The following is a 26,766-nucleotide window of genomic DNA, read 5'->3' as shown; positions in this document are numbered from 1 at the left end:
TGGTTTTGTTACTGGGGGCCGGTTTTCCATAGAAACAATCATCATGGATTTGTTTTTTCACTTTAGCTGGCTTAATGTTTTAGTCAGGACTCAAACTGCAAGGCAGGCCTATTGATTGTGCCAATTATGTTTTTTTTTTTAGAACTTTGCGTGTTTCACTATTTGCTCACAAATATTTAAATAATAAACTGGGGAGATTGGAAGTCCACAACCTTCACAACGTCACATATTAAAAATGTGGATTGTTCTCCAACTTTTAATTTATTTTTCTGTTTGGTGTAATCCTGCTACAAAGGGTCCCTCTTGAATTTCAGGGAAAAATTAGAGGTGGGTGAGGCACTGAATACTTAAGCCAATGCCAGGCTGTGGCTCAGCTCGAGGTCGTCTTGGACCGCCAAGCCCAAAACGAGCTGAACTTTCATATTGATTCTGCCTGCCACCCACGCTCTAATCTCAAGTACCAACAAGCATTTACAATGCAATGGTCTCGGCCTTGGTAAAGTTAGAGCTATTGGCATTACTCCTGACATTATTTTTGTTTGTTTTTGTTTTTAAAACATTTAAAGAAACGGCATTGTTATTTACAATGTCAATAGCTTAATCACTCTCAAATGCGAGACCTATTGCATTTGCACCCACACACAGAGCCACCTACACACACACTGATTAAGCTATTGACATTGTAAATAACACTGCCGTTTCTTTACATGATTTAAAAACAAAAACATAAACAAAAATGTCATGAGCAATGCCAATAGCTCTAACTTTAACAATGCCGAGACCGTTGCCTTGTAAATGCTTGTATACTTTGCTCACAGAAAAGCAAGATGGACTCAGCCCACAGACTATGGGGCTTAAGAACTGGCTACTGCCGAGTGGGTTCTAAGCTGGTTAGGTCATCATATTACAGTTGTTGCCTGGTGGATAAAGCATCTATGACTGGCTTTGCACTACAGAGCAATCTCTTCGAGGTTGTAGGCACCTTGATACCAGTCTCCAATCTAAAGCACAGAAGTAAACACCATGCAAGTATATGAAACGCGTCAGATCACCAGTCCAATGGGCTGTGGCTCTGTCTTGTGGAAAATATTTCCTCTGATCTAAAACCCTTGAGTCAGTAGCCAGGAGAGTTCAACTCTGACCCTTTGGCCAATTTAGCGGTGATCAACAATCACTTAGGTCACCAAATGAGATTACAGGAACTGGATCTCCCTTTAGGTACCAGAGATTTCAGCAGCCTGGGAAACGGAACTATATCCCTTGGCAGGTTACACCTCCCACACACCACCCCCCTCCCCACCTAGCCTAGCATGTTACACATGCCCCACTCAGACATCTGCAGAATACATTCAATACACGTTGCTTCTACAACTGTAGATTCTGGCCTCACATCTATCACCAGTCACGGGTATGCGCCACAGCTTGAGGTCCAATAACCACCATTATACTCACTCCAACCACAGCAGTAAGACTCTGCCCATATCCAGCTAATGTTTTCCGTACAGCACCCTAGCAGTCACTGCTCATCGTCCATAGCAATAGGTGCTGCGCCACCCGCCCAGCAATCGCAACTCTATGGCCTAGGCCTCTCCAGTCATTGTTTTATCAATCTAAAACCAGCAATCTCAGTCCGTTAGCCAGTTACGCTCCCACTATTCCATCACTACTTAACAGTCAATCACCATGTCCCTCACAACAGCATAAAGTGTTCGTCCTCCATGCCCAGCAACCACGGTTCTCACAGTCAACGGGCACGAAGGGGCGGAGCCAGTGTGGGAGTGACTGACAGAATTAATCCACAGTAGATTCTATTGGGAGCGTGAAGGTCTCTGTGACGTGAGAGTGAGCCTGTCGTTGCGTCACACTTCCAGTCTCGATTCACAACGACTCGCTTAGAAGCTGGAAGTTATGACGTACCAGTAAATGCTGCAGGAGACGGCGAGGGTTTCCGGGAGCAGACCTCCTGATCCAACCCTGTGAAGCATCCCAAGCAATGCTGCGACTGGACCTTGCCACGTCCGTCGCCCACTCACACGGGCAGTAACATCCGGCCCTGACCTTTCTTCACCTGGTCGTCCTGTTCCCTCCTCTGCGTGTTTACTGGCAAATGCAACCCCCGCACTTAGCGAAGCCTACACACTATGCACAACCACGGCACAATATAGTTTAGCCTTGTAATTTGACTTCTCAATGCGAATCTCGTTGTCATATGCCAATCAATGAAATAATATCAGCTTGTATTTTCTGTCTGAGCAGCTGTGATAGGGAGATGAGGTGCCCTCTACTGTGAGAACAGAACATAATTAAAAACAAATCCCCCCCACTTGGGGTAGTCATATTTACATGGTGCAAAATGAAAACACATTAACGCGGTGCCAGTTTGCCGACTATAAAAATAATGGGGTTTTTGTGCCCCTATCACTATGTGTACAAAGTTAAATTAAACACATCTGTTCCCACTTTGAAGCAAACTTTTAAATATTATAGTCAGTGCAGCTTGTGGTAATTAGTGTGATAGGCGTGAATCCAAATTTGTCAGAAAAAAACTAAATAATTACGTTAAAATACGCAGTCTTCAAACAAGGTGGACCCCGAACTCTTCAAACAATTTTTAAAACAAATTTCTTAACATGAGGTATAGCGACGGGTATTGGCAAAACAAGCCGATTTTAAACCGCGCTTTATTGTGAGCATAACACTCTGTCTTCTGCACTCAAACTATGTTCCCTCACAACAGCCTAAATTAGAACATTGTTGGCACACTCTTGGTGTATATACGCGTTTATATTCTCGCTCGTTTCCTTATACTTATCCTGACTATCCGGACACGGGACACCCATCTACAGCCATAAAAATGCTGTCTCAATTTCTCAACGAGACTCGCGCAGCTCCTAACAGCCTTCCATTTGAGACCAGGCAGTGCAATCTTAACATAATTTGTCGGCTGGTTGATCTTACTGCTTTGGAGTTCGACGGCTCCCTTTCCTTTTAGACATGATCTTGAAACGAATTTCTGTTTCTACTTGATACGAGAAAACATCGGTTTAAACAAAACAATATAACGTAAAAGACTGGTTAAGGTAAGCCCATTGAGACCAGCGTTAGCGTGATCTTCTACATGTCATTCAACTGCTTTTAAATAGCAGTTTACTTAATACCCTGTTACCTTTGAAGTGCCTTTGTGCAGGTCGGAAAATAAAACGTTTTATGTCGCATGGAAGAGCGTACATTTTCCAAACCTTAGCGCAATGGACACCTTTCAACGAGCTCGGTTTATAGTACAGATGAGAAACACGTTCTCTTTCTTTTATTAGCTTTCTGATTCTGTGGCAAGGCGCGATGTGAATTGCGGATATCCAAGTCATCACGTCAACTGAGCGGTCTTAAGCGTTCTTGGCGAGTCTCTCGCCGGCACTTCACCACGACAGCAAACACTGAAACATGCACTCCAAAAGCAAAACTAAAAGTCTCAGGAGCCCGAACTTACGGCGAAAGTCTCCAAGGAAAGGCGCTTCCAACTCCTGTTGCTCTCCCACTCGGCGGATTTCATTAGACAAGCCGAGGGCACCGGAAGACACCACCGCCTTTCTCCGAGGCAGAGCAGAAATGCCTCGGAGAAACGCAGTGTCCTTTTCGGATTCGGGGGCGTGTTTTGCTGTTGTCTCCTCCCTGAGACTTCTTGCAAAAAACACGCCCCCCGATCCGAAAAGGACGGGGCCTGATCTGAATGACTGACCTCTTCTCCAATGGCTGGCCAGCATTCAAGAGGCCAGCCAATGGAGAACAGGGTAGAAGAGGGGCGGGTTCAAGCCCCTCTTCTCCAAGTCATTAAATCTCCGACTTCCGGTTCTGCCTTTCGGCAGACCGGACGTCCTCGACCTAAAAATGACAGACCTCAGTAATATTTGATGTAAAACAGGAGAATGATAGCCACCTAGTGGCTCAAATCCGTGATGTGAAACTAGAAAACCTGGAATCAGTACCAGTTTCCATGCTTGTTGGTGTGAACCTAGACAACTATTTTATATCTCCAAGCCTCCTTTTTTATCACTTAAGAGAGCCCCTTCAAATACGTAAGTTCAGTATGTTGGCTGAATAAAAATCCTTCATGAGTTCATTCATTTGACTAAAATGTTGCTTCATCTATATTAAAAAGCTAGGCCACATACAGGGTACACAAGACAATATACTTCCTTTTAATTTCAGTAATGGCATTATGTTATGTTATAAATACTTATAGAGCGTACGAATACCTGTGGGTGTCTTTGTGCGCTAGCTCTACTAAACCGAACGTAGCGACCTAATAGTTGTTGAAAAGCCAGGTTTTTATTGCTTCCCTGAAGGTAAGGAGGCTGGGCATGGCTTTGTTGTGTTAAGGTAGTAAATTCCAGATTATTGAGGTACCTAACACAAAACCTTTGTTGGGAAGTCTGAGTCTAGTTTCCCTCACTGAGCGTAAGTTTCTAGGTGGCTCGTACCAGCTAATTCTCTGTTTCAGGAAAGCTGGGTGTTGTATATATGTGCTTACTTTGTTATGGCTACTTGGGGTCTGTAGTCCATTCTTTGTGTTTATATCTGCTCAACCTTCCTTACTACCTATGAGTGTTCTATCTGGTTTGTGAATGTTCCAGTCTTGGCAGTTGATGGTCTGGTCAGCTAGCGAAGTGCTTTATCTCTGCTGTGCTATCTGGGCCAGAATCATGCAATGCTTTACAGGCTGTTCATAAGGCTTTAAACTTAATTCTCTGTCTGACTGAGAGCGAATGTAGTTTATGAAGGAATCTGGATACCGACTGATGTTTTGGATACCTAGCAAGATTTGTGCAGCCGCACTCTGCACAGTATGGAGTTTGTTGAGGTGTTGTTGCATATTGAGATAAAGACTATTACAGTAGTCTAACTTTGAAAGCACTAATTAAGTTACCACAGTTTTCTGGAGTACTTATTTTTATAGTCCTCAGGATGTAAAATGAAAGATGATGTGATGGAGTTAACTTTGTCTCCAAACGTGAGTCTGTTTTCCGTGACAACTTCTAGGTTTTGTGCCTTCTTCACTGGAGGAGGTAGAGTTTCGAATTCTTCTGACCACCATGACAGGGACCAGAAGAAAACCTGGTTTCCAAGCAGAACAACCTTTGTCTTTCCAGAGTTAAGTTTAAAGCATTTGTTGTTCTTTCAATTGCTGACAGAGTGCATGCAGCCATGAAATCTAAGTCCTGTATTATGATCTTTATTGGACAGAGACACAGCGATTTGCTTGTCGTCAGCTTAAGAAGTGAGAGAAAAACCAAAGGACCTAATCAGGATGACTGGTGGTGTGACATAAACATTAAATAGAGAAGGTCTTTCTGAAGACCACTGGAGCACTCCGCAAGGCAGTACCAAAGGTTTGGAGGCAAACTCTTTTAAGGCTACAATTTGCTCTCTCCGGGTAAGAAAAGACTTTAGGAATGTCAAATCCATCCCCTCAATATCAATACCATGAAGGGTCTTGGTAAGCAGGCCATTATCGACCTTGTCGAATGCTTCAGAAAGGTCAAGTAAAAACCAAGGCAGCATTCCATCCCTGGTCAAGAGCAGCCCTGATTTCTTCAGCTGCCTTCATCAGGCCCATCACGGTGTTATGGCCACCTCTAAAACCAAAGTGCATAGGGTCTAGCAGGTTGTTCCTCTGAATAAAGTCCATCTTTTGAAGATTCATCACCTTTTGCACTATCTTAGCTAGGAGCGGCAGGCATGACATAGGACAGTAACTGTTCAGGTCTGTAAGGTTTTGGCTGTTTTTTTTTATGAGGGAACGTATCAACACTACTTGCTGTTCTTGTTCGCCTCTGGGATTGCACTCTTAGTGGGAGAGAACTTCTTGTAGATTGTTCGATTTTATCTAAAAAGAAATTAGCCAAGGTATCGCGGAAAGATTGGCTATAACCTATAAGATTTCTTCAAGGGACCATGGTCATATTGATGACAGTCTGGAATAGTTCCTTAGTAGAATTTTTGGAGGTTTCGATTTTTTCTCTTTTTTCTGTAGGATCTTGTATACTTCCATACTTTGTTTATAATTAGCTTTATCTGTGGGATTGTACTCTCTTCTCCAATTGCGTTCTAGTCTCCTACAGCGCTGCAACTTTTGTCCAAGCGTGTCCGTAAACCATGGAACAGATGGCTTATTTCTACATTGATGCATGGCCTTGATCAGGGCTAAGATGTCTACTTCTGTTATCCAATTGGAATACTTAGAAGAAGCCATGCTTAATGCCGATTTCTAAAAAAAATTAAGCAAGCGTGTACCTTGTGTGAACAGCCTTGGAGGAGGCTGGCTCTCACATAAAAAAAAAATGTATGCAAGTTGCTTACTAGCTTATAAAAAAGGTACATGAGATACTGTCAGACCTCATTTCACTATGAGCATGTCATTAATTTTAAAAGCAAGTTCGTGGACCTTCAAAAAATTTGCATGAAACAATGACGTGATTTTGCACACCCACAGTTGACAGTTAAATCCTTTTTTGAAGATAGATGCCTTTGTACATGACATTAAGTGCTGGTCAGTACCAAAGTGCGAATTAAATGTGCTGTTTCCATTTTGCAGTGTGATCTCCTTGGAATGCCCCCATTAACTGTATTTTATGCCTCTTCGCAGCTGAGATCCAGCACTGCCTGGTCAACGCCGGAGATGTCGGCTGTGGAGTCTTCGAATGCTTCGAGAACAACTCCTGCGAGATACGTGGTCTTCATGAAATCTGCATGACCTTCTTGCACAACGCTGGGAAATTTAAAGCACAGGTAAAAAAAAATAGAACGACTTTACAATGCAGATGATTGAGGTGCCCTGTCCATCAAATATATGGAGATTTAGGACCTTATTTAGAGTTTACGATCAGTTACTCTGTCACAAATGTGGTGGTTGTCCCGTCTGCCATATTACAAGTGCATTATAGCCTATACAAGAGTATGGCAAAAAAAATAAATGAAGAAGAACATTATGTCAGCTAGATGTGCTGGCATAAAGCTTACAATGAAAATGTTACATTAAAACATAATTAGCCTTCACATATAATTTCAGTAGAGTGCTTTCTGGCATGTAGGTGTACTACACACAGGTACAGAAACCTTTTCTAATTTGAATGCACATCACAGAAGAATATGATTCATATTGGCTCAATAAAAAGGAGGTATTAGCTCAAAATTGCTGTAAACAAAGGCCTAGTGTAAGACGTAAGGATGACTTTAACAAATAAAGTGTAAAGAATGGAAAACATCATTGGTAAACTAATGGCACTGAAGTGCACTTCTTTTTAGGACAATTTGCACATGTGATGAGATAAAATGCAGTCACTCACAGTGCACATCATGAAGTGGCTGCAGTGGGCTGGCCCATTGTCCCATGCGGCATCCACCATAAATTCTTAGATTAGTAACAAGAGACTTATCACGAATGTGTGAATATATTCAGGAAACAGCTGTGCACCTGTTTGTATCTGAGTGCACTGTCTAAAGGACACACATTTAACTCCGAGATTTTCCGATACATCTTTATAACCAAACAGGCCATTTCAAATGATATAGAGGTAGTTTATAAATGAATAGATGCTGACACCCAAAGATGCTAAGGCTGAACTGTCCATCACCAGTGCTGCACGATGCCATAGTCAGTGCTGCGCTTATATTTGGCCCTTCCCCTAATTTACTTTCAACATCAGCCCTTTTGCTACTCTATTGCTTTCCAGCTACATGTGTGCAACTCTATATACATTGATGGTATTTTTCTAATTTGTTTTAATGTGTGGCACTCTACATTTAATGTAGACAGAGAAATACAATTAGTTGCATTCAATTGTTTTGGAACATTTATGAGTGGGTCATTAAAGCACTTGCCTACATGGGCAGTATGCAACACCATGCAGGGTGCATAGTTAAAAGGGGCTTATCTTTGCTTTTGAACATAAATGGGAAGCATCTCCATGTCATACGTAATGATCACAGAAGAGTGGTTATTGTGTTACAGGACACAGCCCTTAGCCGTGTGGTAGATGAAGAAGTGTGAGACATAAGCACGCAGTTTTCAGTCTAGACTGCAGCTTTGCGCAGCTCTGCCGGTTCCTTAATGGTATTCCTTGACTTCACTGGGTTGTTTATTCTGAGATATTTTGTTTAAGATTTATGGTCATGAGCAGGCATAGTTTGGAGGGAGAAGCACCAGAGAGATCTGCTGGGATGGAATTGCAACAATCATCCCTTATTTGATTGTCCTTGTGAGGTGTCAAGAAGCAGCCATAGTATGTGGCTTTTTGGGACCTGTCATATTAGACTAAGTTAAAGCCTCAGTTGGACAGCAGCATGTGGCTCATCGCTTCAGTTATTGTATGCCTGTTCAGTTGGTGATGGGTGATTTATTGCTGTGGACTGGTAGAATACTGGGTGATGTTCATGACCCATAGCAGTTTTATCTTATATGAGTGTAAGATGGTCAAGCAGTATAAGAGAATTATTACACAGCCTAGATGAACTACAGTTGGTTGCCCCTGACCACTGAGTATTACGGTATTAATATTCGTGCTGGCCAGGAAGGATACATATGCACTGCTACTACTTTATATTTCCAGTCTAGACATTGGTCAACACTTCAGAATGTACCTGGATATAAATAGTTGTATGGTGGTTGGCCTGTTCCCTGTGTGCACTTGAATGTGTGATTATTTTCCCAGGTTCCTTTGCATGGTTGTGGGATGATTTAGTTTAGTTATCTTGGAAATAGCATTTTTTCGTACTCATTCATGAAGTGTATATGCTCCTGAATGCATTGAATCTTGGCTGGTGATGATTTCTAGAGCATGACAACTTGTACCAAAAAGGCAGTGCCTAAGAATTCTTTCTAGTAAGGTGGTATACAGTTCTCCATTTTGTTTGTATTTCGTGAATTTAACTTGTTGGTATAGTAGTCGCTTTCCTTGAGAAACTCTGTGGACAAAGCAGAGAGCCTTTGGAATTGCCCTTCTAGCAATAGGTAGAGTGGTCTGATTGCAGGATGGGAGTCATGCATTCTCTTGTATGGAGGGGGAGAAGGAGTCTTGCAGAGGCAATTTGGATGAGATGTATTTTGCATTTGATGAAACTTGGGCCGTCAAGGTATAGGCTGTTTGCATAATCAAGCTTGGGGATTAGAAGTGTGAAGATAGCTTGTAGCTTTTGTAGGTATCCAGGGTATAGGGAGATGTGACAGAGAGGCTTCATTGTGTAGACGGTGGCCTGTGTGATAATGTTGACAAGTGGTATCTGAATCCATCATTACGCCTTGGTTTCTAACTTTTCGTGATGTAGTGTAACGGAAAATGCAAAGGCAATTCAGTCCTGCCAGCCTCGCCCCCTCTACTTTAGGAGAAAGCCAACATTTTCAGCACTATAATCAGTCTGATGTAAAATGAGGATTTAAAATTTAGGCTTTTTTCATTATCAGCAGCACAGTACACAACACACTTTGTCCTCAACTGAACACTGAGCACAGAAAAACACAAACACACACCATACGAACAACACAAGTTTCTTCATACAGAGAGTTCCACGTAAGGAATACACAAAACAGGCGAAATTGGGCCGCATCATAACTGAGCAGAGACGTACAAGCAGTACAAAACACAACACATCCCACGACAAACTCTCACTGGTTGCGTGACCGCGAGCCCCTCCCTCTCACTGGGCAGCACATGCACCCTCCTCTGCCAAAAGCCAGGCGGTGAGGTTAGATGCAAGGCAGGTGTAGGACTTCAGTCATTTCCTGAAACTTAGCATGTGGGTTACCTTGCCCTGTGTTTGAGATATACAACCCTTGACGTGCCTAACCCCAGGGTCCTTTCACACAGCAGCAAGCGTCCTCTGTTCAAATCTAAAAACAGACTATAATAGCAAGAGGAATTTTGGATCTGAATATGAAATCAACTTCAAACAAAATTCCTAGAAAGGTAGAAAGGAGCTGCAGCAACAGGGGGCCTCGGCAGAAGCGAAATAATAAGCCCAGCATTCCACTCAAGGGGCGAACCAGTGTATGGTTCTGTAATTACAGCACGCCTTCATTAGTGCAGCCTATTATCGTCCCTGCCTGCTGGGTCCTTAAAGAAGGACGACTGGAAATGTTCAGCTGAATTAACTGTTTGATGAAAGTGCTGTGGGTTTTCACCAGAAGGATTGTAATTTTACAATAAATGGCTTTTTGTCTTAAGATATGGACGTTTCATGTATTTTCTTGATATCACCAGAGAGGGAGGTTTTCTCGTTAGCTCTTCCACATCATATGATTGCTGAAACCCCACAACTGATCACATTTGTGTAGGAAGTGGGAACCACTACCATACAAGCATGAACAAGACAGCCCGGATCTCATGTGTTGTACAACTGTGTAAGTGTGGTGAGCCTGTGAGTTTGCCGATGGGGTTGTAAAGGCCATACACATCAGTGAGAATGCTTGTGGGTGTGTGATTAACTAAGTACACACAAGGGAGTGGCTGTGTCTGGGCATGTGTTAGAAGTTCTAGGAAACTTTAGGATAGTTTCAGAGAGTTGCCATCATGGAGGATGTGAGGTTTGAGACTCCCTACCCAAGGCTCCCTTTCCTACCCTCACTCTCATTTGCTTGTTTCTTCTTCCTGTGTCCCAGCTTGTCAATCTTGTGTATGTCCCTCATATGAAGCATTGCCCCTTTACAATCTCTTAGATAAGCTCGCATTACAGCATCCACTGCCTGTTTTTCAATCACTACTTTGTTTTTTCCGTGAAGTACTCCATTAGGGTGAGTACGTCTCTCTTGAAAATGTCTCTCCCCATGCACTCCATGTTTCTCTCTGTTGCCTGAGGGCTTCTCCCTATCCTCTTCTCTTTTGCACTCGCCTTTCTCCATAATGCTTCCCCGCCCCCACACACACCCTTAGTGTTGCTTTCCCCAGTCCCATGATGCCTTCACTTACCTCTCCAGCCCTCCTCCACTGTTGCTTTCGTGTCCCCTCCCGTGTTTCTTCGGCGTTCCCCCTCTATCCTATGTTGCTTCTCCGTTCACCCCCATTTCCCCCTGTTGCTTTGCCATTCCCCACCCAACCGTGTGATGCTTCCTCTTTCCTCACCCTCCCCTGTGTTGTTCACCATTCATCACCCACTGCGTTGCTTCTGCTCCCCTCTCTTTTGCTTGTTTTTTATTTTCTTTTTAGTTACTGATCCAACTCAGATTGGTTAATAGAATAAAATTAAGTTCTGCGGTCATTTTCTAGGTTTGCACATGTGTGGTTTGCACGCCTCCAAAAAGAACCAGACGCCTGTGCCAAAGTTTTTCTTTTTTTTTTTTTTACTTTAGCCAAACTGAACAGCATTGTGGATTCTGTGCAGTATGGTAAAAACAATTAGCCAAGTCAATAGGTCACAAAGGCGAGACCTATTGGCTATGCCCGTGCTTGGTGCAATTGCTAATTTTCACTTTCAGAAAGCTGAGTCTGCAGATGTGCTCTTCCTTGGCCCATAGAATTGAAAGGAGGTACTCTATGTGCCGTAGAGACCTCAAGATGAGAGTCCACGTGGAAGAAATCCAGGGCTCTTCCAAACAAGACGGTCAGTTCTGTTCAATCAAGAGTATACTGGCTGAGTAATTTATCATTAAAAACAGCAGAAGCTTGTAAAGTCAGAACTCCCATAACATGAAATCAAAGGCCAACATAAGTCGTCCAGACACAACCAAAGATATCTAACTGCAGAGTGACAGATCTATTGTTGGCAGAAAATCTGCTGCGTAAGGGTTATCTTTCTGTTTCGCACCATGGGAATTCAGAGAATCCCAAGAAAAGAGTAACTTTGCAAAAATAAGTGTATGATTTTATATAATAGCTCCCAAATGTCGATAACTCCTCAGTCTCCCAATTGCACATGCGCACTTAAGCGAAGCAGTGAAGTCATTGTGCACAATTATTGCTTTCACAGAGAGCACAATCTTTTTGTAACATGCAAAAATGAGTTTCGTATGATGACTTCACTGCTGTCAGCTTTTAATAAGGTGGCATTTACTGGGAAGAAGGTTCAGGAGTTCTTCCTCAAGGGAGATTTGTGGCTTTCTGACCAATATCATTATGGAATGAATCATCAAAGCATCCATTTAGGCCACATCGCAACGTAAATGGGTTACAAGGGGATAGGAGCAGGGTCCATAGCGTGAGGGAGTCATGGTGAGGATCCAGAATTTTGGGGTGATGGAACCAGCCTGACCTGAGAGTAATGTGCACCTGTGTCTGGATGCCAGATGCCAAACAATCAATAGTGAGAATATGTGAAACATGTCAATGCTACAAGCAATAAGTAGAGCATGTGCAGAAGAATTTCTGAACTTTGGTGAGGTTCTTTACCATAAATTCAGCAAACAGAATTTGCTGAAGTGATCCTGAACCGCTGTATACCTGCAGCCGCACCGCTAACGATCCATCTTGAATGTTGGAACTGTGTGCTCTGCAGTTTAGTCCTATCCCAGATTTCTCCCAGGATCTTTGTAAGGAGCACTCTTTTATTTTTACGTTTCCCAATCTCCATAGGTGGTCTATCTAGGATCTTGACCCTGGGAGCCCTAATGTGCGCATCCCTCTACATCTACTACCACCAATAGTAAATCTTGTTAGCAAGTGTTCAACACTGTACACTAGTCCTGAATTCATATCAATTAGGTCAATTTTTGATCTTAATGAATGATGGATTTATTATGCTTTACATTAGTTATTTATCTGATCTGGATTGTTTGCAAACTTATTTGGTGGATATATCGCATTGTAACTTCAGTTTTTTTGGGACATCTGCCAGTGAATACCCAGCTCACTGCACCTCCCTACTCTGAGACGTTTGCATCCTGCATTGCATTCCTATCTCCATGCCCAACCTAAGCCTTGGAATCCAGCCCTCTAGTGTACACCTGTCACAGCGTTGATCCCTAATCCATGTAGGGGCAATCCTCTTATGTGCACCAATCTACACCTCACGCAATTTGTTTTTAAAAGGCACTATATGATATGCAGCCATCCCCTTGTGAAAGCGAATTGCATGCACTCATCCCTGTTTATTTTCTAATCTTGGAAGCAGACTTTCTACGGTAAACACCCATATCGGACTCCGTTCTTGATCTGTGTTCGAAAGAACAATAAACGACTATGGTTATGCATTGATCTCTGTACTCGTCCTAGCCTTCATATGTATATTCAGGTTGATAGAACTGAATGATCACAGAGTTGTATTTCTGTAACACTAGACATAAGTCTCACAAGTACATTCGAAAAACAAATAAATTTTTTCTGTCCATATTTCTCCAGGGCAAATCCTTCATCAAAGATGCACTGAAGTGCAAGGCTCATGGGCTGCGGCACAAGTTCAGCTGCATCAGCCGCAAGTGCCCTGCCATCAAAGACATGGTTCTGCAGCTTCAGCGCGAGTGCTACCAGAAGCACGACCTGTGCTCCGCCGCCAGGGAGAACGTCCAGGTCATTGTGGAGATGATCCACTTCAAAGATCTCATGCTCCTCGAGTAAGCATATAGGCAGCCACTGCTGCAACATCAATATTAACATTTTGAAGTTAGCACTTCGGAAAAATAATGACTTACAATGTAATATTTGTTTATAAGTTGTATTCAGAGGTTCTCTGTGCCTGAAATGGCTGGTTCAGTAAGTGGTAGATTGTGCCCCACGTTTGTTTCTAGTTGACTACTGGAAAATCTCTTAATATCTACATATCAGTGGCGGCTAGCAGGACTAAAATATGGTGAGTGCGTTGGCACCAAACTCACCATATATGGGGCTCCCGCAGTGCGGCACTTTTCCCACAGCATCCACGAGCAGGAATGGAAGGACTTCCTTCCTGCTCAGTGGAACTGTGAATCCAATCAATCCTGGAGCTGCTCTCGTGCTGTTTTCAGCATGAGAGCAGCTCCAGGATTGGTGGAAGCAGCGCTCATTTTTAGGCTGAGGGCCTGTGCCAGCAATCCCCTGGCCGTTCCTCAGCCCTGGGATGGCTGGGTTTACAGTGCGCATGTCGGCCTGGCCGTAGCAAGACAGCTGGCAAACCCGACATGTTCACTGAAAGGGGGCAGCAGTCATCCTGCAATCGCAGGATTCAGCCCCGCTCCCTGCCCTAACACTGTATACAGCGGGAGCTGGTGGCAAACTATTATGCCGGTTTACATATTTGTGTTTGCCTGCTGCGCTCAAAGTAGGCAGGGTGACACTCCTCCGCTCTTTAGCAGGAGCTTCCCCTGCTACATATGCCCACCTCCTGCAACAGAACCTGCACTGAAACAGGGCTACACATAGCTGACACTAATTGCCTCAGGGCACATGCAGCCACCACAACAAATTCTCCCTAGTACGGCTGTTCATGCAGGGGGGCTTCAGTGAGATTACTATGAAACGAAAGGAGCAACCTTCTATTCCTACCTTCCCCCCTTAAATATATTTTGCAATCCTGGGCACACTACTTTACTTGCTGTGCAGAGTTATCTTGCTTGGCAAAACTTGTAGCGAATAGAAACACTTAAATGCTATTCAGTGTGCTGTATAGTAACTGTACACTTAAGTTTACCTAAGGGAGATGGGTGAGATTCAATACAATGCTTCTCTTTCTGCCCATGTGTGCTGGAAAGATCTCTGCTGGTATAAGGGATGGCACTTATGGAGGGGCAGACAGTATCAGAGGTCTATCACAATATTGTTTTTGGTGCAGTGGACATGATTTCGCATTATGCTTCTGTCTCTAGAGAAAACTGTATACTGGGTTGGCATAGCAACCCTTACTTGCTGTCAAATGTGTTTTTTGTGTTTGGTAACACCTGTTATCAAATAACTTTTAGTAAACTGACAATAAATGTTGCATTTCTTTCACCCTCAGGCCCTATGTAGACCTGGTGAACATTCTGCTGACCTGCAGCAATGACGTCAAGGAGGCGCTCACACACAGCATCCAAACCCAATGCGAGCAAAACTGGGGAAGCCTCTGTAGCATCTTGAGTTTCTGCAGCTCTGCTGGGCATGCAGATATCACCCTGGCTCCAGAGAAGAAGTTTGGGGATGTCGTCCGAGGTCCTCGCAGAGAAGGGGATCCAGCCCCCCAACTGGAGACGGAGAGGGAGGGCTTCAAAGTTGTCAGAGGAGATAAAGACAAGAGCGGCCGGGGGCCAATGAATGTTCGTGTGAGAACCGGGAGTCAGGTTCCTAGAGTCCCCCAAGGGACCGGTGACCAGGCCGAAGAGCTTGTAGAGTCATCAGATATCCGCAGGTGAAAGGATGTCTGACTCCTCCCCACCACACTGATCACTTACAGGTCCGTCTTCGTAACTATGGACATTCCAAATCATTTACCATGGACAAGGGTTTTGTCATACATGGTAATTCTGGGATATTTGGCCTTCTTGGGCGGTGCATTACATATTGATGAGAGATGGTTACGTCCAGATTTTCCACGTACTCCGCTAGCAATGCCAAATCCCATAGTAATTTTTACCTTCCCATCCTTAAGGTAGGGAAGTGCATGGTAGTACTGTTGCCTCCCTAACTATTTAACAAATTAACCTAAGTTAATTATTGCAGTTAATATTTTTTTTATTTCCATTTCCACCATTTGCAGTCTTTTTTCCAGCAAAATAATTTCTCCTAGATAGGACTGGGATCACCAACTCACAGAGTATTCAAATTCAGTATATATTGGACAAGGGCACATGTAACACATTTTACTGGCAATTATTTATATATACACGAGTCATTAAAACCCTTGATTGCTATCAAATTTGGTGGCTCTTTACAGCCCAATTCACAAATATTCTAAAATGTAGTTTTAGAATTCCAAGTTCATACAAAAAGCTATATTTGATCAACAAGTACAATTATCTGTTGACCGTGATAAAAGTTGTCAACTAGTTAAAAAAAATCACTTAATGGAACCTACGGTAATACCATGTACATCATAACAAAATGTTTGCATTAATCATTAAAAGGCGTTAACATAGTCAGGTCTGTTTAGCGACACATTTTGCAAGCTAGTTGGGAGATTAAGAGAAAGGTGGAATTGCTTGTTAAAAACTTAATATATGATTTCTTTTCTATATTGAGGTTGTTTCCAGAGAAATTCCCCTTTGTTGAACACAAATAAATTATATGGCAAAAATCCTGTTAATTGGATTTTTTCTGGATATTTTTGAATAAACAGTCTGCATTAAAAAGAAATGTCCAGGGTGGAGTAAGAACAACACATTTTGGAATCTTTTTAACTGTAATATCTGTAGAATCTTTAGATCGAACTTCATCTGACGAGAAAACATCTGTACATCTCTTCCTGTCATATCAATAATGAGTGCTTTGTCTGGCAGGATCAGCCGAAGTGTCGAAAGTGTGCTCCATGGGCTTCACATAGAGAGATCCTAGACTCTAAAACCTAGGGCACAGTAATACGCAGAATCTTTCCAGGTCACAAGAGTTCGGTTTCCCCAACTTCTATCTGGAAGTAGCAGAGTGTATCTCTGACGCTTTTCCCATCATTGCCCAGTGTTTTGCTAATGAGGGATACAAATGCTATCCAGGTTTGACACTATACCCTAAAGAGGGGTGCGGGGTTACTTCCTCAAATCCCGCACAAAAAACATAAAAAATGGATTGAGTTTTGAGGTCTTGTAGATAGGACAATGAGTTCTATTAGACATCTTTGTAGAAACTCAAAAGTGTTATTGTTCTTTTGACCAAACACAAAACACTGGCCAACATGTTTCATGACACACGTCACTCCCTCAGGGCCATTGACAGTAACAATATATCATTGATGTTCACAAAAGCAATCGATCTCCTTTAGTGCAAAGACGAAAGTAAATCTCAATATTGGGACAAGTAGCAAGTAGAGAAAATAATTGATATCTGAACTTATATATAAAAAGCAGAGTTTTGATAACGCAAACGTGTAAAGGGATAGATGTCCATTCATCATGGCATAATAACCGCATTGGCGTGAAGTGAGGAGAAAGGTGTACCTTCTATTTTATTATTTCCTTTCATAGATTGTAACACGCTGGGAGGTAGAAGAAAATAGAAGGTGAAGACTGACCAGGAAAACTGAAGGTGAAGACTGACAAGGAAGGATAGTGTGCCAGTGGGATCAGCCTTTGCTGGCAAGTGTTGAGAATCCATTAAGGAGAAAGAAAAGCAAAGGGGCTACGGACCGGCCCATTTGAATTGTATTATTGACCAATTGGAGCAATTTACCTTTTGTAAACTGAGTAGCAACCACCCCTCTTAAATACAGACACCCAAGCAAATGGTGTACACATCCCCTCCACCCTGCAGCTGTGAGTGCAGGGTATTTAAAATGTGCTTGTTCCTGGTGGAATGAAGCAGGCAGGAAACTCTAGTAACCAATTCTTTGAACCCTTTACATGCCTTGGAATTTTCTTGACTCCAGGATTCAGGTTTGTGAACCACTCTCTCTCGGGTGAGTGCATTCTAACCTGAAATTCACTAGAGTGCCATTGAGTATAGAGACCTCCTTTTCATTATGGACGTTTTCTCTTCATGAGGGGAACGATGCACAACCTCAGCCTTCACGAAGCATATTTTCTCTGTAGGCTCAACTTTTTTGCCCTCCACAGATCAATGTCTAAATTCCTTGAATGGCCCTTGATATCTCAGATGTGTACTGGGATATCAAAGTAAAAAGCAAAAGTTTTGCATCCCTCTTGAGCAGATGCACTACTTAAAAGCATTGTCCCCTAATTTGTGTGGGACGTAACTCTCTCCGAAAAGCTACCTTAAGAGTTGGTCACCTATAGTCAGAATCGAACAATGAAAGGTGGGATCCTCATGCACTCTAATGCACTATACCTCTGTTTCTTTCACAGCCTTCATACATTACATATCTCTTCTCCTCAAGTAGGTAACTTGGGGGCATATTATCAACGGGCAGCGATAATTATCGCTGGCCGTACATAGCAATAGAAATATTATCGCCGGCTATCGCTGAATGTTATCGCCATGATAACGCTATATTTACAACGCATAGCGCTATGGCGATAATATTTCAGCGATAGCGGTGTTTTCAATGGAACATCGCTGGTTTTCCAGCGATGTTCCATTGAAAACAGCGATAACATTGCTGATAGGACCCTGTGGTCCTATCAGCATAATCCATCTCCCATTAAAAGTATGCCTTAGTCAGGAATTTAACAGACGTTAAATTCCTGAGTTAAGGCTGAGGTAGCGCGATTTTTTTTATCGCTGCACCTCCTTGTTATTATCGCGCAGCTGCCTTCACGATATTAACGTGTTGTTTTCACAGCCACGCCTTCTTTGCATCTTATTAGCGATGCGAGGCTGTGAAAAAACGGGCCCTACATCAAGAAAACACGCGCTAGCATGTCCTTGATGATATTGCGATATAATTATCGCCGCTTTTCGACAAAAACGGACGCTAAAGCGGCGATAATTATATCGCCAGCCCTTGCTAATATGCCCCTATGGTTTTAGTTACAATAGCTGTGACCGTGATTCAGGGGTGGTATAACACCCAGCAGCCCAATTTACTCCAATTCATTCTAGGGTCTGACGGAGGGAAAACATGCAGACTCGAGGATAGTGAAGTAAAATATCTTTTTTTCCTTGTGCTACATTACAGACCTTGTGCTTAAGACTAGTCTCTGGGTAGGCACCTGGACAGGGGAGTTGTGTTACCTAACTACAAAGACCCCCCCTGGCCCCATTCCTTCGTGCAGTCCAGTTGCCTTCCTAAGCTGAGTGGTCCTCTTCTTACATCTGTAGGAAATGACAGGCTCCACCACAGATCAGACATGCAGTCATCTCAAGAAACACAGACTATATTCTTGAAAATATAATTCTATTGCAAAGTTACTCCCAAGATGCACTTCCCTATATCTGCCACATATCCTGCAAGACTCCCCTCTTGGGTGGATTTGGCAGTGAGAGGAGCAGAGGCCATGACTCCTGGATTAAGCCCTATGCTTCCAGTACTTTAAGAGAATCTGAATAAATTGTTTCCCTGTAGATCCACATTCAAAGTAAATCAAATTGCCTTGGAACCAGCATATTATGCTTCAATCAAAAAAGTGTTCTTATTTTAAAATCCCTGTTTCCAACTGTTATCTTTTTCTAAGATATACATTTGCTGCTAACTAGAGCATACAATATTGTATGTGGGATGTAAACAACCCCATTCCCCTCTCAATCTTTCTTATCTACCCTAAAAACCATGTCCAGTTTTCTCATCACAACACTCCCCACACAGTTAAAGGCTAGATTGTTTTGTACCCATACCAACCTACCTCCTCCAGATCTCCCTCTGCACCACCCATACATACACCTTTGGCCAGGCTTGTGTGAAAAAAAGGTTTTTAAAGGAGAATGTGTATGTCCATGCAAGGCATCCCTGTTGAAAGAGAACACTCTGGTGATCTAGACCACGGAGTTGAGTTTAACAATGCTCCTTTTCCGTGCACGCCATTCATCTGTACGGCTCTCCAAACAGGTTAACATGGAAAAGCTCCTACTCTGTCATCAGTTTTGTCATCCCTAGCATTTTGTGTAACCTATGATGTCTGTAGGAGAGGTACTATTTAAAGCCTGTGAGTGTCTAGCCGAGTCATCTTGCCTCAGCTGAAACTGCTGCCTCCTACTGGCCCGTCTAGACAGTACTCCAGCAAAGCTTTAGCCAGGATGACATTAAAAATGATCTACGAGGCAGCGAAGAAAATTAGCTAAGATGGTAGAGAACGGAGCTGAGAACCTTGTTGAACTAAAGACAGCTTACATAGGGACTTTAAAAAATGTTTTGGCTCATGACAGTAAAGTGGACATTTATTTGTGTTTCTCACTGGTTTCCTTTTCATTGTCACCTGGGGAGGTTTAAAAATCCTCCTGCCAGAAGGAAGCAAATGTTGTTTGTCAATGCAGAGACAGAATTTCAAGTCCCCTTTGGGGAAGGCTTTCCTAATATGCAGTAATAAGTTGCATGCATTGGAAAAGCCATTCCGGATCCTTAACCTTCCTCTCTCATCAATACTGAGCCAAGGAAAACATCTGGAATTATCTTTTGGCATCATGTGCGTAGTTCACGTGAGGTCACTCTTTCCCAGATTCACATGGACACATCCCTGGACTATCAAATTCAACACATCACCTCAGCATGCACACACGTTTTGTATTATTTCATTATCTTAAAGACGTTTTGCTGTACATATGTGTAGCCTATGTAAATTTGCATATACTTTAGGTATTTTTTTCTAATAAGATAGAAACCAGGGGTCATCAAACCACAGTGCATTTTCTGTCATCAATCCTACATTTTATGGACAGTTGTGTTACTTTATAAATTCCGTAGGGAAACAACATGTTATATTTTTACAGCATTTGTAATACAAATGTGCCATTTTGAATTTCTTCCCTTCGTGTTTGCATATTTGTAACAGGTGTGGGACTTTTTGGGATATATGTAAATTATCTATATGTAAGAGGTGAGTTCTAATGGCAGGCTCACAGTAGTGTGGATTTGACATTCCTATGATCATGTTCTGCCACAGAGGCACTGGGGAATGCAAGAAACTGTTATGCTATAATAGTTTATGTTCCAGAATTACCACTTCTGGGCTAATGTCATGGGGATATCCCGTGGACCTGACAGACTTCCATCAGGTGTGAACCGAATAACATAAAAAAAATCAATGCATATTCGTTGTGTTTCTCAGAAAGGGCAAAAAGAACAATTTTCCCCAAAAAGATGGATTTGCGCAGAAGACTTTTTTCCAAAAAAGGGAAAACTAAAAACATCCTGGTAAACCTAACAGGCCAATATCTCTGAAAAGCAACAGTATTACGCCACAATTAGCCATAATCGGACATACTTTGTATTAATAGGTATATAGATGCAATTGGTTACAGTGTTTCAGCAGGTCAGTTCTTCATGTGACCATATTAAGGGTACTGATTGTTAGCCTTACTTGCCAGAAAAGGCTGACACACTGATGTTCATTTTGCAATATGTCAGATGTCTCTTTTCTGACATCTCAGCCTTGATGTACAGACATGAATTGCTTTTATCGCTATTAGGAAGCATACCAGAACTCTTTTTTTAATTGTTTTCTAACTTTTAACCTTGTTGTATGCTACAATCAACTCCAAACATTGCAATCAGCTCCAGACATTTTCGCTCCAATGTGCTTACACAACAATCTACCCTGTGACACTGATGAGTGATGTATATTTCTCATTGTTGCAGCATTCCACATGAAAGTGCTTGTGAAAAGCAAAAGTCTAAAGGCAGTTTTCTTTAAATAAGTGGAAAGTACATACCAAAGGCAATAAAGCAAAATCATGACATAGTGAACAGTAAAGAAAGCGACTGTATAGCAGTTTGGACCTCCTGTTGAGGAGGGCTCCAGTGCTCACAGCACTGCACCTTTGGCAAGTACTACATCTACACCCTTAATTCACCCAAGTGCCTAGAGGCGATCCAGTCCACAGTGTGCATTACAATAAAACATACCCACTCACTGCAGATTATTCTAGATAAAGAAACATTGAAAAGTCAAGAAAAACACAGAATATGTTCTTTAAATAAAGAAACTGTCCGTATGTTGATCCCTGGGAATAAGTTTCTGTATGTTACAGTATGTAGGTGTGAGAGGGTTCTTGTGTGCATCTACTGATTCTGTATATGCTATTACTGTAAATATTTAACAGTTCTATTTATTGTAAAGCCTAGATTTCAAAAGCGAGAGAATAAAACACAATTGCTGGATATGGTAATTTAAAACCTATGTCATGATCTGTGTTGTATATATTTATGCCACAAGTACATTTTTGTTTAAACAACAAAATATAATTTTATACCATTGTCTGATGTTATTGGCGAGCCACATTCAACATTACTATTATTATTTATTGCTGTTGTGTTATTAAACTTGTTTTTATGTTTATCTGAAAGTCAACGATCAAAGTCTCATTTTTTTTGGTAACTCTCAGAATGAAAGGAATCTTTAACTTGGACCTAAAACAGTGGAGTTTATTCTTGAAGGCAGTTTTTAATGTTCTATATTACTGTTGCACTGCATTCTGATTCAGAAGAAAACATTAATATTACTGAACACAACCAAGTTAATAATACTGAACACAACCAGGGGTGGCTTCTCTGTAATGGCGCCGCCCCCTGCTAAAAGAAGAAAAATAAAATAATGATAATAAAGCATTTTATTATCATTTTAGTTTTGCTTAACAGCTGCCGATGCGAGTCTTCAGCGGGGCGGGGCCAGGCAATCCTGTTGGACAGGCATGACAGGGGGAAGAGTGGTCAGCACTTTTAAGTGCGCATGTGGCCAGCCGGCCAAACATACATGCGCACTTAAGTTTCTCCAATACAGCTGTGTTGCACAGCTGGTTTGGAAAAATACACCAGGCTTCAATGCACTGTCTGAGCGGCAAACAAAGCCGCTCCAACCAATCCCAGCTGGGATTTAGCATCTAGGAGCCTGTGCAGTCGGAGTCCAGGATCAGAGGAGAGAAGCAAGGCGGCGGCTGTCGGAGTGGCAGTAAGTGTCATTTTGATTTTTTTGATGGTTGTGCATCCCTCCCGCCCCCCACCAAGTAATTATAGCAACCGCCACTGTACACAACTACAATATATTTTCAGCTTTTGTTGTTTCTAAGTAGCATTACTGTTGGCAAAATTAATTGTAGATCTGTTCTCACTTTGAAAACAAAGCTCAGAACTCTTCCTGTAAGTGGACATGTGCCAAGGGTTACTGATTGATTCCAATGCTTTCTGGGAGTTGTAGCTTTGGCTCAAATTTTGACCAATTAGATAGTAAGCTCCAATAAACAGTACTTTGCAAAAGGAATGCACAGAGCTGCAAACAAAAGGACATGTGTTAACCTTTTTATGACTTCACGGGGGATTTAAAAGTGCAGCTATTTTATTTTCTGTATTTCTGCCTCTGTTGAAGTGCCAGATGAAGATTTGCCCCCATTTATGTAATTACTGAGCTAGTGGAAGCTATAGGTGGTTCAATGCTTATGCTCTTCGGAAAGAGTCTAGGACAGCTGATCGGCCCCTTTCTCTTAGTTATGCGGTTGTTGATGGCAATGTGCCTTATTTGCAATTTACAATTGCAGTCAAGTTTTTGGGAGCCCCAGGACCGCCCGGGGATACAGGGCTGAGACTGCAACAATCAGAGATATATACCACTGGTGTCCTGGGGTTTTACCCGACTGTTGAGTCTAAAACTGAGCACCAAGTACACTTCTTTAGCACGTGACCCTCAGGGTAGCGAAGTCGAGCAGTCCAAGGCTTACTCAGGCATGTGACGTGAGGGCACAGACCCAATAGCACATTCAGTACGAATCAACATATCCAGGCCCAGCACAGAGGCCTTGCTTGGTCAGTAAGATTGGGGGGGGGGGGGTGGTCTTCAGAGTTTCCAACAATCACGCTGGCATATAATGTTAAATACATTACACAACAAGCGGGGAGCATGAGAGGGGCTTAAGGGGCAGTGGAAAGGGAGAGGAATGTAGATTGGTAGGGGTACTAAGTGAGGGAAAACACTTTTAAAACAGAAAGAGGGAGACTGTATGTTTTAGTCTCTGTGTATGTAAAAATATCTGGTGAAACCAGACAGACACCTCGCCACACTCGACTGAAAGCACCTGTGCCCAACTATTTACCTAAAAATACATTGATGGGGGGGGGGTAACACTCCAAACCCCCCCCCCCTCCCCCGATACTATGTCTTTGGTCCAGCAAGTGTTTTTACTTTCAATAGAAAAAGTACTTAATTTTAAACGCACAACTCAATACTGTACAAGATCACAAGTGGGCACTTCAGCTGGAACACCGATAACTCAGGTAACACTTGCTGTGGTTTGGGGGGCAGCCTATCCTCCTCCCATAGCGCGGGTGTCGGGTGGCAGCTTAGTGGACGTCAGACAGCCCTCACAGGCTATCTTGTCTCAATTTGTCACAAAGAGTATAAGGGACTAAGGGATGACTGCAGTGCTCTCCATGAAGAAGTAATACCCTTAGTGAATACAAAAGAATAATTCTGGATTATCAGTAATGATGTGAATGTGCCAGATGGCATTAGAGCGCCATGTGATATCTGGGTTAAAAAATACCTGGACCATTTTCACACAGTATAATCAAAACTTGCCAATTCCTGGTTGTTGAGAGTAACTGTTTTTCAAAACTGAAACTGCAGAGTGAATAATATCAGATCCCTTTAGGAAAGAATGCCGCCACGGTCTATTAAAATGTAAACAGATGTCCAAGGGCCTCTCTCGAGCTCTGGCAACATTCCAGAGTCCAAAGTAGAACACAGCGGGAGACGTGATTCGACTACAAGTCCTAATGTACCCTAATGACATCAGTCTTCGGAAAGACAGTGAAGCAACATTAACAACAGATGGTAAAAGTCTTCCACAAATCTTGAGAGCGAGCCCTCAAGCTGCTTCTCGACAAATGCCAGTTCTGGCATTCCAATGACCATTACATCAGCCAGATTGTCCCGAAGCAAAGCATTGGCGCGGATGCAAAGAAAGTAGAAGCTCTCTGGCTCCATTCGTTTGAGGATAGGGTTGTGCAACTATTGCTGCTGCTTAATCTCCATATTGTCAAGATCAGCTTGCAACAGCCCAGGACTGGACAGTGCCCACTACAGCAAAGATATCCCAAGATTCCCCGTGCCATTTGGGCAGATATGTAGAATGTATGACGATACAACGCAAACATTTACAACACATGCCTTTACAACGCAGTTTTTACATCGCAACATCCATCACAATGCATGTTTTTACATCGCATGCCATCACAATGCATTTTTAGAAAGTACATTTACAACGCATTCCATTACATTGCATTATACCATTACAACGCATACCATTACAATGCATACCATTACATTGCAGTTAAAGTAAGTGTTGGATAGTGTAGGGGTAAAAATTACTATTCCCACTCCAGTGAGTACAACAGTAGGGGAAGTGTTGGATAGTGTAGGGGTAAAAATTACTATTCCCACTCCAGTGAGTGCAACAGTATGGTAAGTGTTGGATAGTGTAAGGGTAAAAACTATGCGTTGTAATGGTACACGTTGTAGTGACATGCAATGTAATGGCTGCGTTGTAATAGCATGCAATGTAAAGGATGTTGCGATGTAATGACTGCGTTGTAAAGGTAGTGCGATGTAATGACTGCGTTGTAAAGGTTGTTTCCTCACATGTACCTAGAGGACCCAGGATGCTTGTCCTGATGCCCTCCTCTTGGCCTTCTGCGATGTCTCTAGCATTCGTTTGATGTTCTACCCCGCTTAAACCATTTAGAAATCAGAGAAGCCCAGATGAGGGATTCCAGCCTTCGAGTACTAAGGAAAAGCGGGATAACAATGTCATCAGTGAACTGCACTTGCCCATAGACTCACACACACCTTTTTTCTTGGGACCAAATGACTATGCAGGCAATGGCTGTCAACCTGGTTACTTAGAATCCTCAGTTCTAAACATTCCAACAGCTAGTACTACCACAGTATTTCTGAAACTCAAGTACCTCCATGATAAACAAGGGCTGTTCTCCTGGCCCTGCGTAGCCACTAAGGAAGCCCAACGTATTTGTGTGGCAGAGGGAAAACTCTGCAGAACAGTGGGCTTGCGGCTCTTGCATGCATGGACTTTTTTTCACCATGATCTGACAACCAAGGAATATTCTTTAGGTATGTACCGGCATTCCAACGCAAGGGGCAAGAAACATTTACCATCTTCTACATGCTCTAAGACCAATTGCTCATAGACCACAGGTAACCAGTTGTAGAAACGTGCTGCGTCATGGCTGCTGCTCTGAGATCCGAATGTGCTCTTACCTAGAAGTGAGTGGCAAGAAGAGGGAGAAATAGGAAATACACGTTTTATAATCAATTTGCTAAATGCTAAGACAAAACTGTGTTAAGAAGAAAGTTTGAAAACCTCTTCGGCTCATAGGAAATGTGTCTTTGTTCCTTTGCAAAGGTTAATGATATACTTCATGTAGTATCTGTTAAAACTCCTTCTTGGTTCTGTCCACTGTAAAGTCTGTAAAGATGTTAAGTTCCTTGTAGTATAAGGGGTGTCGCCAATAAAACCAAGAAGCTGGCCACGTAAAGTCCACTATCTTTATTCCAGATACAAGCGTAGTGGAAAGTATCAAGGGAGAGCCCACGGAGACAGCAACCGATAAGTCAGGAACCCAACAGCAACTGAACCGCATGGAATAAACATGACATAGTAAGAATCTACAATAAGAGTTCTAAACATTTAAAGCAACATCAAATAAATACCATACCAGTATACCACCCCCCCATATACATAAAAATAAAATTATACATCAAGAAACTTAATATAATACATAATCATGAAGTTTGACAGGTAATTTGCAAACTCGTTGATCAGGTGATGGTAATATTGGTGAATTAGAAATGAATGAATCACTGTGAAGATCAGATGGAGAGGTTACTGAAAAATTTGAATCAGAGTCAACATTTTGGGTACTATTGATGTCTGAAATGTTATAATCAGGCCCAAAATGAGAATCACTGACAGATTTATTAGCATTTACTTTGTTAAACATGTTAAGTTGGTTGTCCGTAATTTTCACTACATTGTTTTTGTTCCACCAACCTTTACTTTCTAGAAGTACAGAAGATTTGGTGACCCTGATAACTCGAACTGGAAGAGTAAATTTAGATTGGCCTTTCTG

The 26,766-nt window shown here is 42.4% G+C and overlaps 1 protein-coding gene across 2 annotated transcripts in view; it reads left to right on the top strand.

Annotated features, from left to right (window-relative positions):
* Positions 1 to 21,974, top strand: part of STC2 (stanniocalcin 2) — a 162,730-nt gene extending 140,756 nt beyond the window's left edge. For both annotated transcript variants that reach the window (XM_085618089.1, XM_085618088.1), the window contains exons 2-4: positions 6,644 to 6,786; positions 13,323 to 13,534; positions 14,893 to 21,974. In XM_085618089.1, the coding sequence (XP_085474215.1) occupies positions 6,644 to 6,786; positions 13,323 to 13,534; positions 14,893 to 15,283 (746 nt within the window). In that variant the 3' untranslated portion in view covers positions 15,284 to 21,974. The remainder of the gene's footprint in view (positions 1 to 6,643; positions 6,787 to 13,322; positions 13,535 to 14,892) is intronic.
* Positions 21,975 to 26,766: the final 4,792 nt, after the last annotated feature.

Source organism: Triturus cristatus, chromosome 7, assembly GCF_964204655.1.
Source record: "Triturus cristatus chromosome 7, aTriCri1.1, whole genome shotgun sequence".
Lineage (NCBI taxonomy): Eukaryota > Metazoa > Chordata > Amphibia > Caudata > Salamandridae > Triturus > Triturus cristatus.
This window is presented reverse-complemented; position numbering and strand designations above follow the sequence as displayed.